The sequence below is a fragment of the Ovis canadensis genome, chromosome 3, assembly GCF_042477335.2.
Source record: "Ovis canadensis isolate MfBH-ARS-UI-01 breed Bighorn chromosome 3, ARS-UI_OviCan_v2, whole genome shotgun sequence".
Lineage (NCBI taxonomy): Eukaryota > Metazoa > Chordata > Mammalia > Artiodactyla > Bovidae > Ovis > Ovis canadensis.
This window is the reverse complement of record NC_091247.1, coordinates 105,343,250-105,360,250: the sequence shown is the minus strand read 5'-3', so window position 1 is coordinate 105,360,250 and position 17,001 is coordinate 105,343,250. Positions and strand designations below refer to the sequence as shown.

Below are 17,001 nucleotides of genomic sequence, written 5' to 3'. Positions count from 1 at the left end.
TTTAGTTATATCTGTTCTTTTTCAGGTTCTTTTCCCATATAGGTTATTACAGAATATTGAGCAGAGTTCCCTGTGCTATTCACTAGGTCCTTGTTGATTATCTATTTTATATCAATATTCTACATTTAAACAAGTGTGAACTGTACAAGGTTCTGTATACTCAGGCTCAAGAATAAGACTCCAGGTCAAGGATGGTAGCAGCCTGAGTGACCACATACCTGGTTCTCAGCCTGTCACTCCCTGATTCCGCCCAGTTTCGGAGCACGCTGGAGACCGGTCTTTCTTCACACTGCTTAGTGTACTGAGCCAGCAGTTCCCGAACCACAACCTGCACACATTATAAACCAGTTGTCAGCCACTTGTGAAAAATGTAACAAACACCAGGGTGTTCTTAACTGCTGCAGCCAGATATGGTCCAGTGGCTTCCAGCAAAATTTGTGCTCAGTGGTGTCAGACTCTCTGCGACCACATGGACTATAGCCCACCAGGCTCCTCTGTCCATGATGGGTTGCTATTTCCCTCTCCAGGTGAAGCCGACTCTCCTGAATTGAAGATGGATTCTTTACCCACCGAGTCACCTGGGGAGCCATGTCTTACTATATATATATATATATGAAAGTCGCTCAGTCATGTCTGACTCTTTGTGACCCCACGGACTGTACAGTCCATGGAATTCTCCAGGCCAGAATACTGGAGAGGGTAGCCATTCCCTTCTCCAGGGGATCTTCCCAACCCAGGGATTGAACCCAGATCTCCTGCATTGCAGGTGGATTCTTTACCAATGGAGCCAGCAGCAAAGCCCAAGAATACTGGAGTGGGTAGCCTATCCCTTCTCCAGCAGATCTTCCCGACCCAGGAATCGAACCAGGGTCTCCTGCATTGTAGGCAGAGTCTTTACCAGCTGAGCTACCAAGGAAGCCAGTGTCTTACTATATAGTCATGCTTATTACACATTCCTTTTGCTTCTTTGAAGTATTGTCTTGAATTCTTGAAATCATATCTCTAGATAGATATTACCCATGACTTCATTTCAGGATAGAAAAGGACGTGTCACAAAATACTGACTATGGGGTCAAAGGACATCAACATTTTTGTAGTTCCTGCTGTACACAGTTGGGCTTCCCAGGTGGTGCTAGTGGCAAAGAACCCCCTGCCGACGCAGGAGACATAAGAGACGTGGGTTCGATCCCTGGGTTGGGAAGATTCTGTGGAGGAGGGCATGGCAACCCACTCCAGTATTCTTGCCTGGAGAATCCCATAGACACGGCAGCCTGGCGCACTATGGTCCACAGGGTCGAGAAGAGTTGGACACGACTGAAGCAAGTTAGCATGCATGCATGCTCTACAAAGTAAGTGTGAAAATCAAACACTGCTAGCGACAGGGACAATGGCGGGGGTGGGGGAGGGGTGGGCCGTGGGGATCAACTAACTCTGACTAGAATAAAAATCAAAATGATATGGCACTCCAGGTCAGTTTCGCTGACATCAGTGGGATTAAGACACCATTTGTTTTTGCTCACCTATTAAATTTACAATGGCTCTAACTCCATCACCCTCTTGGTGGACAACAAACAACACTCCCAGTGTTAAACATTGCTCTCTGATTCCCACGCCTCCACTCCAGACCTCCACTGCCTTTATTTTTCCACACTGAGTTTATTGCTACCCAAGGACATGGAGCTTACAACTTGCCGCTGCTTTCCCATCCTTCTGCCTCCGGAAGGTAAGCACCACAAGGTCAGAGTCTGTTCACGTTCGCTCCATCAAATGGCTATGGGAGTTGAGGAATCTTTCTTGAATAAGTGAATGAGTAAATAAATCCCTTTTCTGTGTTCAGCATCTCCTCTGATCCATTCAGTTCCTTAACAATTTCCTTTAACTTCTGTCACTACGTCCACCTTTCTGATTTTGTTGTTGTTCGGTTGCCCGGTTGTGTCTGACTCTTTGCAACCCCAAGGACTGCAGCACACCAGGCTTGCCTGTCCTTCACTATCTCCCAGAGATTGCTCAAATTTATCTCCACTGAGTCGATGATGTCATCCAACCTCCTCCTGCCCTCAATCTTCCCCAGCATCAGGGTCTATTCCAATGAATAGGCTCTTACCTTTCTGATTTAAGCAAATTAATTTGGGAAAACAAACACATTTTAACTAGATTTAAAATTAGAAGAACATCGGGGCTTCCCCCGTGGTCCAGCACTTAAGACTCCATGCGTCTGCTGCTAGGGGTGAGGGTTTTATTCCTGCCTGGGGAATGAAGATCCTGTATGATGCACAGTGTAGCCAAAAAACTATTTTTTTTTTAAATTTCTAGAACATAATAATCCAGTTTAGGTGTTAAACTTAAAAGATAGACACACTGGGGCCTGGCTAATATCACCAAATTCCTCTGTTTAGATCTTCGCTCTTTTCTTTTTCCTTTTTGCTCCTCGTTTTTGGAATTGTTCCTTTTTTTCTAGGTCATGAGACAAGAAAAGCTGATTTTTTTTAATGAGTCTATTTTCTGCTGCTGATGCACTTTGGTGAAGTTTAGATTAAAGAGTTGGAGCTATCAGCTACCATGGGGTTTGGTCAGGACAGTCTCTACACTCAATACTTTATTTGATAAATGACCTGGAGAGGCAGACAGATCCATCAGTCTCTCAACTGAGCATGCAATGAAGACGTGATTTTTTAACTTCATATATGTGTTCCTGAATGTGTTATAATATACCATATACTATATATACATTATATAATAAGAAACAAAATGAAAAATATAAATAAATTATGCCATTATATAAAATATATAAAACACACACACACACACACACACATATGAGTACAGAAGACACAGGTTCAATCCCTAGGTCGGGAAGATCCCCTGGAGTAGGAACTGGCAACCCACTCCAGTATTCTTTTTTCTTTTTAAAAAATTTTTCTTTTTCTACATCAGTGTTCTCACCTGGAAAATTCCACGGACCGAGGAGGCTGGTGGGCTACAGTCCATGGGGGTCGCAAATAGACAGGACTGAGCATATAACACCCCCCAACACACACATATAATTTTTAATTTTCTACTTTAAAATAATTATACACACTAAAGTTGAAAAATTAAAATGAAACAGAGAGGTTTTGTCGAGCGACACCCAGATTACCCCCAAAATGATAATCTTACACAGCAATGTGTGTGCGTGCTGTTTGTGACCCCATGGACTGTAGCTTGCCAGGCTCCTCTGTCCATGGGATTCTCCAGGCAAGAATACTGGAGTGAGTTGCCATTTGCTCCTTTAGGGGATCCTCCTGACCCAAGGACTGAACCTACATCTTCAGTGTCTCCTGCACTGGCAAATAGATTTTTTACCACTGAGCTACCTGGGAAGCCCTCACATAGCAATAGCGATGACCAAAACTAGGAGACTCCGTAAAATTTGTATACACTGAATGTCTGAGTTGCAGCAGAGAATTCATTACTTAAAAATGAACCTGGTAGTAAAAGAAACCCATTTTATAAAATAAAATATATTTCCTCTCAGTACAAATAGTCAAATCCTCTAGGTCTGGTGTTTTGAAAACTTACACCAGATTTTCTTAAGACAACTTGTGATGTTATTTCTTTCCAGATGATGGTTTCTGCGGCTTTGGACACAGTTCTCTGGCTCAAAAGATGAAGACTCTTTATTTTCCTTTATCCACTTGATTAATTCCCAGGGCCTGAGTCCCGCTGCACCTGCTCAGGAGTCCCTTCCTTAAGAGAACTCTGGGGAACTGAGCAGCCAAAACAGCTATACTCTTGCCTTTTGTAAAAGACCCCACCTGCAGAAGGAATCAAGTGAACCTACAGCCGACATTTGGAAACCATGAGTCTGAGTAGTTATGCAGAATAATGATATCACAAACATGCATTTATAATAAATATCCTATGCATCAGGGAACACTGATTATATAGCACAATTACAAATAATTTTTTAGGTCGAATGGCTTCTCAAGGCATCTACGAAGCGACTAGCATGTCTACACACTGAGTATTTCACTGATTTATGTCAGCTACAGAGAAACTTGGATTAAAAAGCCTAACGAGTTGTGTCTGCTGCCAAAGCAGAAACACTTAGAGTCGATGAGGATAGAAAGCACGGTCTCTAAGGAAAAGTCAGCCTACGTTATCCTCTCTACAGCAGGACAAGCCAAGCAGCGGGCAGCACTCAGGCTTATACCGAGGAGGACAACGGCTTCCTTCCAAGTGGCCGTACCTGTGGCCCTGGGGTCCAGACCATGCCCTTGGCAGGACTGGCCATAGGACCCAGGGCAAAACAGAAGTGCAGAGCACCTTGTTCAAAAATGATTAAGGATCTCAAGACAGTGAGAGCAGAGCAGCAAGCCAGCATAGGCTCTTCTTTTCCAAACATTTCATTTCGTATTAGGGTAGAGCCAATTGGCCATGCTGTGATAGTTTTAGGTGAACAGCGAAGGGACTCAGCCATACATATACGCGTGTCCCTTCTCCATGCCTGACTCCCACCCAGGCTGCCACATAATACTGAGCAGAGTTCCCTGTGCTATACAGTGGGTCCCTGTTGGTTATTCATTTTAAACATAGCAGTGTGTACATGTCCATCCTAAACTCCCCAACTGTCCCTTCCCCCCATGTTTCCCCTCAGTAACCATAGGCTCATCCTTTCCGTCTAAGTACAGGCTCTTCTGACCACAGGTTTCATCCCAAGAAGCTGGATCTGTCCCTCTAGGCCCCGGGAGGATGGGCAGACACAAATGGGACTGCGTGTCCTGAGCTTTTCTTCCATCCACATCTGGCAACATGAGCTAGCTAAGGGCAATTCAGGTGTCCCCTGGGGAGTGAGGCTGAAGAAAAGGCCAACACGGCATTATCTCCCACTGAGTATAGTAACTGTTTGCCTCTTTCAAATGCTGGACATCCCATCAAGGTCAGATTTCTTTGAGGAGAATCTGTAATGATTCTCTGGCTAGAAGGAGAGAAAGAAAGAAGGAAGGAAGGAAAGGGACAGGGAGAAAGGGAGAGGGAGGGAGGAGGAAATAAAAAGGACACACAGAGAGAGAGAGCAAGAGTGATTTCTGTACAGAAAATGAAGAAGCCACTCTGGCGAGCTCAGAAGTACAGGTAACGAGGCTCAGATTCAGAAGGCTCTCTCCCAAACCTCACACACAGAGTTCTTGAGGAGAGCCTTCAACAGTCAGATGCTGGAACATCCGGCTTTGAAAGAATTAGCACCGGATTTGTTATGTGTCAGTGGATTTGGAAGGGAAAACCAGAACGTCTGTTTGAAACTGCCTTGCTTCTCTAAAAGGGTACTATCCCAAAGGCCCTTCAAGTGCCCCAGAATGGGTGACCATGTTTTGTAAATGCTCTGCGCCAAATTCTACCCCCAATCTTCACGCGGCCGCCTCCCGCCTTTCCAAGGCCATTTCCCTCCTCTTGGCCGAGACTCGGTCCCCACCCTACATCTACTCCCCGCATGGTGGTCTTCAGCCTCCACCAGGCCGGCCTCTGCCTGCCTCTGGCCCATTCACACATCTCCCTTTCTCTGTGCTTCTGCCATCATCCGAGGTGATTCTGCACAGCTCATCTGTAGATCCCACCTGCAAACCTCCGGAAGATCTGTTGAACTATCTGTCTCTGACTTTGCTGGGTCGGGCAGGCCCTCAGCCCACGCCCTCGTTCTTTCTCTCCAAGAGGCCCTCAGAAGGGGAGGGCGGCTGGTCTTTCAGGATGACTGGCTGTCTTCCACAGTCCGGTCACCCCCATACCAGCTGTTCCTCAGACCCCTCCTTGTGCAGCCAGATCTCAGCTCTTTTAGAACTGATGCTCCGAGGCCCTGTGATAGGGTCGCCCCAGCCCCCGTCTCTGGTTTCAGGAGTACCTGCACCTTGCTCCTTCTGGCATCTCAACACCTCCACCTGCTGATTGCTAGGACTCACTGATAGCCAGAAGGCTGGGGCCCCAGAGGGAATGTTCTTTCAGGTTTTCTAAAGGAACTGTGTGCTTCCTTTAGGAGCAGAGGGAGTCAGGGTTCTACAGCCTGAGGTCGAGTCCTCGCCCAACATCGTACCTGTCCCAATGCTCCATTGTAGCACCTGAGGTCCAGGCTGTCTTGGAGAAGAATCTGGAATTCACCCCAGCGATGGGGATGGGGAGAACAGTAAGGTGTGTGCGTGTGTGTGCGTGTGTGTGCGCGTGCGTGTGTGTGTGTGTGTGTGTGTGCGTGTGTGTGCATGTGTGTGCGCGCGTGTGTGCGTGCGTGTGTGCGCGTTTGTGCGCGTGTGTGTGCGTGTGTGCGTGTGTGCGCGTGTGCGCGTGTGTGTGCACGTGTGTGCGTGTGTGTGCACGCGTGCACTCGCATGCAGCATTTGTTCTCTCAGTGAGGCCTTTCTTTGTCACTCTTCATTCCTTCTCTTTCCTCCTTTATTTTTTATATTTAAGGGAAGGGCTATTTCTTTTCTTTCTATATTCTACTCATAGTTCCTTTATTTTATATAGTGAAAATTGATTCACACCAATGAGTAAGAATGCAATAAATGTGTTTTTACAAGGGAGGGCCAATTTATTTTAATGGTTTTAAATATACTCAATTTTTAATTAAAAAAATTTTTAATAGGAATAAAACTACCACATGATCCAGTAACCCCATTATTGGGCATATATCCTGAGAAAATCCTAATTCAAAAAGACACATGTACCCCAAAGATCATTGCGCACTATTTACAATAGCTAGGACACGGAAGCAACCTACCTGTCCATCGGCAGAACAGATAAAGATGTACATATGCAACGGAAAATCGCTCAGGCATAAAAAGCAACAGAACTGGTCATTTGTAGTGATGTGGATGAGTATAGAGTCCGTCATACAGAGTAAAATAAGTCAAAAGAGAAAAACAAATGTCATATATTATATCTGGAATCTGGAAAGATGGTACTGGTGAACCTATTTGCTAAGCAGGAATACAGACGCAGACAGAGAGTGGGCAGGTGGGCACAGGGCAGGAAGGAGAGGGGCGATGAACTGGCAGAGGAGGATGGACATATGCCATTTATACTACCATGTATAAAACAGACGGCCCGGGGCGCTCAGCTCAGCGCTCTGTGAAGACCTGGAGAGGTGGGATGGGGTGGGCGGGAGGCTTAAGAGGGAGGGGATACATGTATGCATACGGCTGATTCACTTTGCTGTACAACAGAAACTAACAACATTGTAAAGCAAGTCTCCTCCAAGTTAAAAAGTTTAGGCCATATTAAATAGTCTTAAATAAAAAGTGCAAGTCTCTTACCCAACCCCTTACCTCTAGAATGTCTCTTCAGAAATAACCATTCTTAAGCAGTTTTCATTCTGCTAGAGAAGCAGCTTCCAAATGCCAAGGTCAAACATAGTTCTCTTGCTTCCTATTTGGAACATGCTTTTGCCGAGCAGTTTTGTTTTTCCTAGAGTCTTGATCAACTATTTTCCCACTTGTTTCAAGAAGAACCATATGGCTTTTCCATCATGACTAAGCATTTTCCTGCTTCTTAATTATTCTACTTGTTGAATAGAAATCATTTCCTTCTCAAAGTCATTCTTTTGAGCCCTCTGACTTCTTGACCTAATTTGGACCAACTGTGTTGGCCACGACTATGCAGGTATTTCTTTACACAAACCCCTCTTGGATTAGCTCCAGAAAGCATAGATGTCTTTCTTTATTAAAATTTATTTATTTTTAATTGAAGGATAATTGCTTTAGAGGGTTGTGTTGGTTTCTACAAAACATCACCATGGATCAGCCATAGGCACACATACGTCCCCTCCCTCCTGAACCTCCCTGCCACCTCCCTCCCCATCCCAGCCCTTCAGGTTGTTACAGAGCCCCAGTTTGAACTCCCTGAGTTATACAGCAAATTTCCATTGACTATCCACAGATATCTTTCTAATTATTCACTTGTTTTACACTTTTCTCCACCTCATCTACAAGTAATATTTTTCAGAAAGTGCATGGCAAAGTAAACCTCCCAAACATTTGAATATCTGTAAGTCTGGCTCATATTTGATGAATAATTTAGCCAGCTGTAAAATTTTACATTCAAAGTAATTTTCTCCTAAGTTCTAAAGGCATCGTTCTATTTTATTCTAGACTCTGGCCACTCAAACTGTGGTCTGCAGAGCAGCAGCGTCACCGTCACCCAGAAGCTTGCTGGAAATGCAGAAGCCCAGGACCCACACCAGAGTCCGACTGTGACAAGAGCCCCAGAGACGTGTGGGTGCAGTGGAGTCAGGAGGCACTGCTCCAGCCTCCAGTGCTGCAGCCAATAGGGCTGAGGTGAATCCGACTCTTTTCTTAACAAATAATCTGATGTTTCTTTTCAGTCTAACATCTAGATGCCCTCTCTCTGTCCTTACTTGGTGATCTGAAATTCTCCAGACTGTTTTCAGGCTCTGACTTTGTCTGGTGGGTCCTGCCTGGTGTGAAGAAAGACTTGTGACTTTCTTCAGGTTTGGGAAACTGTCTTCTTTCATTTTTCTGATTTCACCCGCCTCTCTGTGTTGTCTGCTCCCTCTTTGGGGAATGTCATCAGTTCCCTGGACATGATCATCCATGTCTCTTAGCCTTTCCCTTTTACTTCCCTTCGGCTTCCCTGGTGGCTCAGTGAGTGAAAGAATCTTCTTGCGATGCAGGAGACCCAGGTTCAATCCCTGGGTCAGGAAGATCCCCTGGAGAAGGAAATACCTACTCCAGTATTCTTGCCTGGAGAATCCCATGGACGGAAGAGCCTGGTGGGCTACAGTCCATGGGTCACAAAGAGTCAGACAGGACTTAGAGACTAAACAACCACCACACATTCGAAGTCTGTGGTTACACTGGACCGCCAGGGAGGTCCCCGGGATGTTTTTGTTTTATGGATGCAAAGCCATCACATATCTCCAGGAATACTAATTACTTTTTGCTGAGTTACCCTGGTAACTCAGAAGGTAAAGAATCTGCCTGCAATGTAGGAAACCCAGGTTCAATGCCTGGGTCAGGAAGATCTCCTGGAGAAGGAAATGGCAACCCACTCCAATATTCTTGCCTGGAGAATCCCATGGACAGAGGAGCCTGGCAGGCTACAGTCCATGGGGTTGAAAAGTCAGACATGCCTGAGCAACTAACACTTTTACTTCACTTTCATTATGGTATTCCTGTTCATTTGCTTAGGTGTACAGTATTGTGCTTTTGTAAGAAAATGTCCTTATTTTAAAAAATGAATGTTCACGTTTAATTTAGGGATGAAATGTCTGATGTCTACAACTTTCAAATGGTTACACACACACACACACACATTAACACGCATGCACGCATGCACGTGTGCATAGAGAAAATAGGAATGAGACCACTTAAAGCGAAATCTCAAAATTTGGAGGTGGAGAATATGCCCAAGTGATATTATACCAATAGTTCAATTTTCTCTTGAAATATGACCCAGCAATCCCACTGCTGGGCATACACACCGAGGAAACCAGAATTGAAAGAGACACATGTACCCCAATGTTCATCGCAGCACTGTTTATAATAGCCAGGACATGGAAACAACCTAGATGTCCATCAGCAGATGAATGGATAAGAAAGCTGTGGTACATATACACAATGGAGTATTACTCAGCAGTTAAAAAGAATTCATTTGAATCAGTTCTGATGAGATGGATGAAACTGGAGCCGATTATACAGAGTGAAGTAAGCCAGAAAGAAAAACACCAATACAGTATACTAACACATATATATGGAATTTAGGAAGATGGCAATGACGACCCTGTATGCAAGACAGGGAAAGAGACACAGATGTGTATAACGGACTTTTGGACTCAGAGGGAGAGGGAGAGGGTGGGATGATTTGGGAGAATGACATTCTAACATGTGTACTATCATGTGAATTGAATCGCCAGTCTATGTCTGACGCAGGATGCAGCATGCTTGGGGCTGGTGCATGGGGATGACCCAGAAAGATGTTATGGGGAGGGAGGTGGGAGGGGGGTTCATGTTTGGGAATGCATGTAAGAATTAAAGATTTTAAAATTTAAAAAATAAAAAACAAAAAACAAAAAACAAAAAAAAATAAAATAAAATAAAAAAATAAAAGCAAGAAAAAAAAATAAAAAAAATAAAAGAGATAGCAAGATACGTAAACTAAGAAAATAGTGTCAACCCATCTAGCAGCTAGGAAAGATACACAGGACAGAAGCCAACAAGGATGGTAGAGGGGGGAGCCCCCAACTGCAGTATCCGTCTGTCCCCATGCCACTGAATAGCCCGCTATGGGACTAGCTAACCTTGGTTAAGGCAATTAAGTATTTTGTTACTTATAGCCCAAACCGAGATAACAGAGAAGCTAAATTAAACAAAACCTGAGATAATCTTGGTAAGATAACTAAAACGACAGCAGGTATTTTGGGTTAGCTTATGAATCTTTTTTTGAAAAAGAGTATGCCTTTCATTATATTCACAATTTTTTAACTTCAAATTTCAAAACCCAAAATTGTTTTAAGAGAACCAGAAGCAATGGGAAAACATAATAAATTCCTTTGTAATTTAAAAGATTACTGATTTTTTTTAAATGGCAATAGAAGACTTCTGTGTACAGAAAGCACTGTTTAGTTCAAATAGCATTTATTTTGTCTTTAAATCAGACATTATGCTAAATCGTGAGCTACTGCAGTTTTAGAGATTAGTTGTTAGAAAAGATACTTCATTTTTATGAGGACAGTTCACTCTCATAAAATTCTATATGAAATCTAAATGCATAAGAATAGATTAGACCATAATCGTCTATATTAATGATCTCCTCACATCTCAGCTCCTCTGAAAGAAAATCTTTAAAAGGAAGTTATAAAAGACTTAAATTTTAAATTGACAAAAATTTGATTTACAATCCTCCTTAAGATGCTCTTAACAAATTAAATGAGTTATATTACAACTATTATTTCAGAGAAAACACTGTATTCTTCCCTGGAAAATGTGTTCATATAAGAAGTACAATTTGTTTTGAAGAGGTCTCCTAAGTTATTGATCATAAATAATAACAGAAAACATTACCTTCATGCTTGTTATGTACCATGTACTCCTAATCCTCAAAACAGAAACTTTTATTGCCACCAGTTTCCAGATGAGAAACCTCAGAGAGAGTGGTAAGGTATTATAACGTGTCCAAGAATAAGAGTCTGAATCAGAATATATATGTAGAGAATCTGACTCCAGGGCCCCCACACACTTCACTGTACCTGACAATACTCCAGATGAAAATAAAGTGTGTATATGTAGTGAAAGTGCCTGACAATAAGCTTTTGACTACTGAGGCATCCATTTCAAAGATATACATCTCAAATGAGCGTATTTACAGCTCTATGATGACACACACACTAGCTAAACAATCAGATAAGGAGCCAGGCCACCTCACCTATGACGTTCCTCTTTTAGAAAGCCCTGGGTGACCCAGATAACTCCACTTGAGTGACCCTGATTCTTTTCTTCCCAAGCCCTAATTCCCACTCTTATGTTTTAAATTCACCACTGAAGTGTGAACCTGTGAAACCTCTTATTTCACCTGGCCTCCTTTGTGACCTTGGGTGTGACTTGTACCCTCCAAGAATTGTATGTAATAAAACCTTGTCTTTTTCAAAGTTCAAAAAAAAAAAAAAAAAAGAAATTTTCAAAAGTAGGAAAAAAGAAAAACAAAACAAAATATCCGAATTCTCGGGAAAATACTCCAGAGGCGGGGAGGGGACAGTGAAATCCCTTTCTTAATCCCTAAGAAACCAGATATGTGCTTGGTTTTTAAGCAAGTAGGACTATAGGTCATTTGAATTTTTGCATATATTTTCCTGGAGTAATAAACAATGTATGCAAAGCCTGTGGCTGATGTTCCTTAGGAAATCTGCCACAGTGGATTAAGAAGGGACCTGTCCTAGGGTATATCTAATGAAGCAGAAGAAAGTTATAATGGGATTTCATGAGTGTGGACAGTAATTGGATTTGGTGGACGGTGTAATTAAATTCCACCAAGGGCTCACAACCTCTGCCCCAGGAAAATGATGAAGGGGTCAGCGACCTTCGGTCCCGCTCAAAGGGAAACATGTCAAGCGCGCTAACTGCGAAGCACAGGCCGCTGTGCCCGCCTCTCCCCAGTCACGGGGCAGCGGCCACGGCGCCTTCAGGATCACTAAAGAGACGCACCTTCAGACAGAGGGTGGAAGGCACGTCGGTAACAGAAGAGTACTATGAAAAGTATTGACTCCTGGTCTCTGAAATATCCACCTCTACTTTGATAAGTAGATTCAAAGCATAATCCAGTCCAGAGAAGGATTTGCTGTTGTTTAGTCACTAAGTCTTGTCCAACTCTTTGCAACCCCTTTGTAGCCCTCCAGGCTCCTCTGTCCATGGGGATTCTCCAGGCAAGAATACTAGAGTGGGTTGCCATTTCCTTCTCCTGGGGAGCTTCCTGATCCAGGGATTGAACCTGTGTCTCTTGCGTTTCCTGCACCGGTAGGCAGATTCCCACTGCGCCACCTGGAAAGCTTACAAGTTACAGAAATTCCCCTCCATTCCTAGTCTGATGAGAGTTTTTAATCACAAACTATTGTTGGATTTTGTCAAATGCTTTTTCTGTGTAAACCAATATAATCATATAATTTTTTTCACTTGATATGATGGTTTACATTGACTGACTTGAATGATGAAGCAGCCTTGTACACCAGCGAAAAACTCCACTTGTTCACAGTGTATAATTCTTTTTATACACTGCAAGATTTAATTTGCTAAAATTTTGCTGAGGATTTTTGTATCTAAGATCATGTAAGTTTTTGATATGTAGCTTCCCCTTTTTTTGTAGATAGTAATCTACTTTTGGTATCAGCGTAATAATAGTTGTATAAAACCAAGTTGGGAAGCCTTCTCTTTGCTTCCATTTTCTGCAAGAGTTTGTGTAAAATTATTCCTTAAATGTTTGGTAGAATTCTCCAATGAAACCTAGACCTGAAGATTTCTTTGGGGGGAGCTTTTTTATTATTATTAAACATTAAGTTTCATTTCTATTACAGGACTACATAGGTTGTCTATTTCCAGCAGCTATGTTTGGGTCTTTTGACAGAGGAAAGTGAGAGCACTAGATCTGGGGAAAGGAGCAGATATCTTGACTTCACAGCCATCCGCAGCACCTCTGGGTGGCAAGCTGAGGGGACAGTCCTGGGTTCTGAGGCTGGAAACACCTGCCAAGCCAGGTCCTAAGCCAGCACCTCCGTCAAGCTTTCCAAACCAGCACCTCAGGATGAGTTGAGAGAAGGGACAGTGTGAAGGTCATCGCTGAGGACTGAGCTGTTTTTCTTACTGGCGTACAGTTGCCTTATGATGTGTCAGTTTCTGCTGTACAAAGAAGTGAGTCAGCCATATGCACACATCTATCCCTCCCTCTTGGGCCTCCCCGCCCCCCACCGCTCGGAGTCATCACAGAGCACTGAGCTGAGCTCCCTGAGCTGTGCAGCAAGGTCCCACCAGCTATTTGTTTCACCCTGGTAGGGTGCACTGATCCTGTGCTCTGAGTTACACAGGAGCACTCACGTCCACGCTTCACAGCAGCACCTCGGCACCTGGTGGTAGGGATGAGGAAGTTGGACCGGGCACAACAGATCCCTGGGACTTTTCGTTTTCTTCCCCTTTGTTCAGACTGAGTAATTCTATTGACTGAGTCAATTCTATTGACTTTACAGATTTTTTTTCTTTTCGCGATCATCTCTTCTACTGTCATTCCACCAATTTGTTTTTTCAATTGTGTTTTTCAATTCTACAGTTACACCTGGGTCTCCTTTTATTTCTTCTGTCACTGCTGAAATGTTCTGACACTTTTATCTGTTTCAAGAGTACTTGCAATTACCTTTGAAGTATTCTTTTGATGGGTACTTTAAAATCTTTGTTAGATAATTCCAACATCCGATTCTTTTTGGTATCATCATCTGTCGATTTTCCCATTCAAGTTGTGGTTGTCCTTGTTGTCGTTGTTGTTATAATGAGTGATTTTTCTACTGTATCCAGGGGGTTTGGATATTTCTTTAGGAGATTGTGTTTAATTGCGAGGTGCTGTGCAAGGTCTGGGGCTGTGAATGCTCAGGTTCCCAGTGAGTGCGGCCCGTACCGCCCTGGCTCAAGCAGTAACTGGCTCACACTGGCTCACTGTGGACAGGTGGGGTGACACTCCAGCATCCTGTTGGTCACGCTCATACCAGAGAAAGAGGGGTGGGGACGCAGACTGCCAACGAGCCCCAATTCCCACTACTTCTTCCTAACTAACTGATGATGGGCGAGGGCAGAGGCTGAACGTCCTCTTGGCTTCTACTGAAACTAGGGAGACAGGAAGTGGAGTATTAACTAACCCAGCTCACACCATTCCACTCCACCCCGAAGTCAGGGAAGGCTGGAGACTCAGAGTCTACTGAGGTATGGGGGCGAGAGAGCAGGGTGAGGAGGATCAAAGAGCCCACGAGTCCTCCTTCACGCCATCTAGTTAGGCTTCTTTTTTTAATTTTATGTATTTGGTTGTGCTGGGTCTCTGCTGCGGTGTGGACTTTCTCTAGCTGCAGTGAGCAGGGGCTACTCGTCATGGCAGCGTGCAGGCTTCTCACTGTGGAGGCTTCTCTTGTTATGGAGCACGGGCTCTGAGCCCTGTGGGCGTCAGTAGTTGCAGCTACCAGACTCTAGCGCCCGGGCTCAGTAGTTGTGGAGCAGACAGCTTAGTTGCTCTGAGGCATGTGGGATCTTCCCGGACCAGGGGTCAAAGCCATGTCTCCCGCATTGGCAGGTGAATTCCTTACCACTGAGCCACCTGGGAAGCCCTCGAATTAGTCTTCCTTTTGCTGGGTACATGTGTAGCTTCAGCTCCTTACTGGGTCCACTGACACCAGGCATGGGGAGAATGTGAGTGGTCACGAACCCTAACTCACACCTCCTGGTTTAGTCTAGTTGATGTCAGGCAGGCGTAGTGTTCACTCTCCACTGGACTCTGCTGACACTGGAGCTGAGGGTGAAGGGCACTGGTAATTAGCTTCACCTCGCATCGCCTCACTGGGTCTTGATCTTGCTAAGTGCAGGTGAAGTCTTATCTCACCTAGGGATCCTGCTGATCTTACCCCAGTGGGAGAAACTGGGCTCTTTTTGCTTCCGCCAGGCTAGGGATGGAAGATTAGTTCCCTGCCCAGCTTCCCAGACAGCTCAGTGGTAAAGAATCTAACTGCCAATACAGGAGACTCTGGTTTGATCCCTGGGTCAGGAAGATCCCCTGGAGAAGGAAATGGCAACCCACTTCAGTATTCTTGCCTGGGAAATTCCATAGACAGAGGAGCCTGGAGGGTTAGAGTCCATGAGGTCATAAAGTCAGACAGGACTGAACGGCTGCACATACACGGCCAGCCCCACCAGCCCCACCAGGCGGGAGAAGGGCATCGCTATCCCTGCTACCTGCTTCTGCTGATTTCCTCAGACTGGAGCTTAGGGGGAAGGTCAGTTCCTGCCAGGCCCTGGTGAAGCTGGGTGTGTGTGTGTGTGTGTGTGTGTGTGTGTGTGTGTGTGTGTTGGTCTGGATTTTCTGTTGCGTGTAACTGGTGGAGAGGGAGTGTTGCCTGTAAGGTTTTCTATTGTGAGGCCACCATCTTCCGTTTCCTTTGACTGGATACACAGGCTTTTCTTGAAGCATATTCTGTTTGTGCCAGTTAGAGATTTAGGACATGTATATTCTGTCCAGGATTTATGGGAGGCAATAAGGAAACCCAGAGAACTTGCTTCATTTTCTTCCCCAGTCCCTAGGTCCCTGAGCAGCCTGCCTTCTTTGTTCCCGCTTTATACAATGAAATATTATTCAGCCATAAAGAAGAACAAAATAATACCATTTGCAGTAACCTCAGACACAGAAAGACAAACATCATACGATACTGCTTATATGTGGAATCTAAAAGTAGGCTACAAACTTGTCTACAAAACAGAAATAGAGTTACAGATGCAAAAAAATAAACTTACAGTTACTGAGGGGCAAGCGGGAGAGGGACAAATTGGAAGACTGGGATTGAGACATACACATTACTGTGTATAAAATGGATACTAATAAGGACCTACTGTATAGTACAGAGAACTCTACTCAATATTCTGTAATGGCCTTTATAGGAAATGAATCCAGAAAAAAAGAGTGGTGGTGATTTAGTCACTAAGTTGTGTCTAACTCTTGTGACAGCATAAACTATAGCTTGCAAGACATCTCCGTCCATGGGATTCTCCAGGCAAGAATACTAGAGTGGGTTGCCAGTTCCTTCTCCAGGGGATCTTCCCGACCCAGGAAAAGAGTAGAAATATGTGTAACTGATTCACTTTGTTGTACATCTGAAACTATCCCAACACTTAAATCAACTGCACTCCAATAAAAATTTTTCAAGAAGAATCTCCCTATGCTTGTTCACTGTGTTCTATGCAGGGTGTTTAACTGTTAAGAGGAAAGCCCTGGGGGGAATGGGGTCAGTATATCTTAGCAAAACCCAAAGTCCCTATTCTTCATCTTTAAAAACACCGAACTGGAATCCCATTCTGTATACAGTCTTATATAATTTTTACTTACCATATCATACAAATTTCTATAATAAACTCTTTTCAAATTTCTGTAATAACCCCTTTATAAGTACAATTTTAAAGGCTATAGAATTCCCCATTGATTGGCCAGAGCATGATTTCCCTAATCATTTTCCTATTGTTGAAAATTTAGTTTCCAATATTATTGCTGTAATAAATCATGCACTAATGAGAACGTTTGTGACCAAAAGTTGTCTGCAGTTTGGATTATAAGTTTAGATGAAGCCCCAGAAGTAGAATTACACATGGCCAAGAGCAACATGGAAGAAGTCCCTTTTGTTCTGACCAACAGTGGGATGTGAACATACTCTTAAACATCAGGCAGCCTGAGATATGAACGCGATCGGTATTGCAGAGGCCCCAGAGTTGTTTCTCTGGTCACTTACGTGGCTGATCA

The 17,001-nt window shown here is 44.0% G+C and overlaps 1 protein-coding gene across 1 annotated transcript in view; it reads right to left on the bottom strand.

Moving 5' to 3' along the window:
- The window catches only part of ACOXL (acyl-CoA oxidase like), a 366,969-nt gene that overhangs the window by 108,548 nt on the left and 241,420 nt on the right, over nt 1–17,001 (bottom strand). Inside the window, exon 14 of the mRNA XM_069583969.1 lies at nt 219–328. Coding sequence (XP_069440070.1) covers nt 219–328 — 110 coding nt within the window. The remainder of the gene's footprint in view (nt 1–218; nt 329–17,001) is intronic.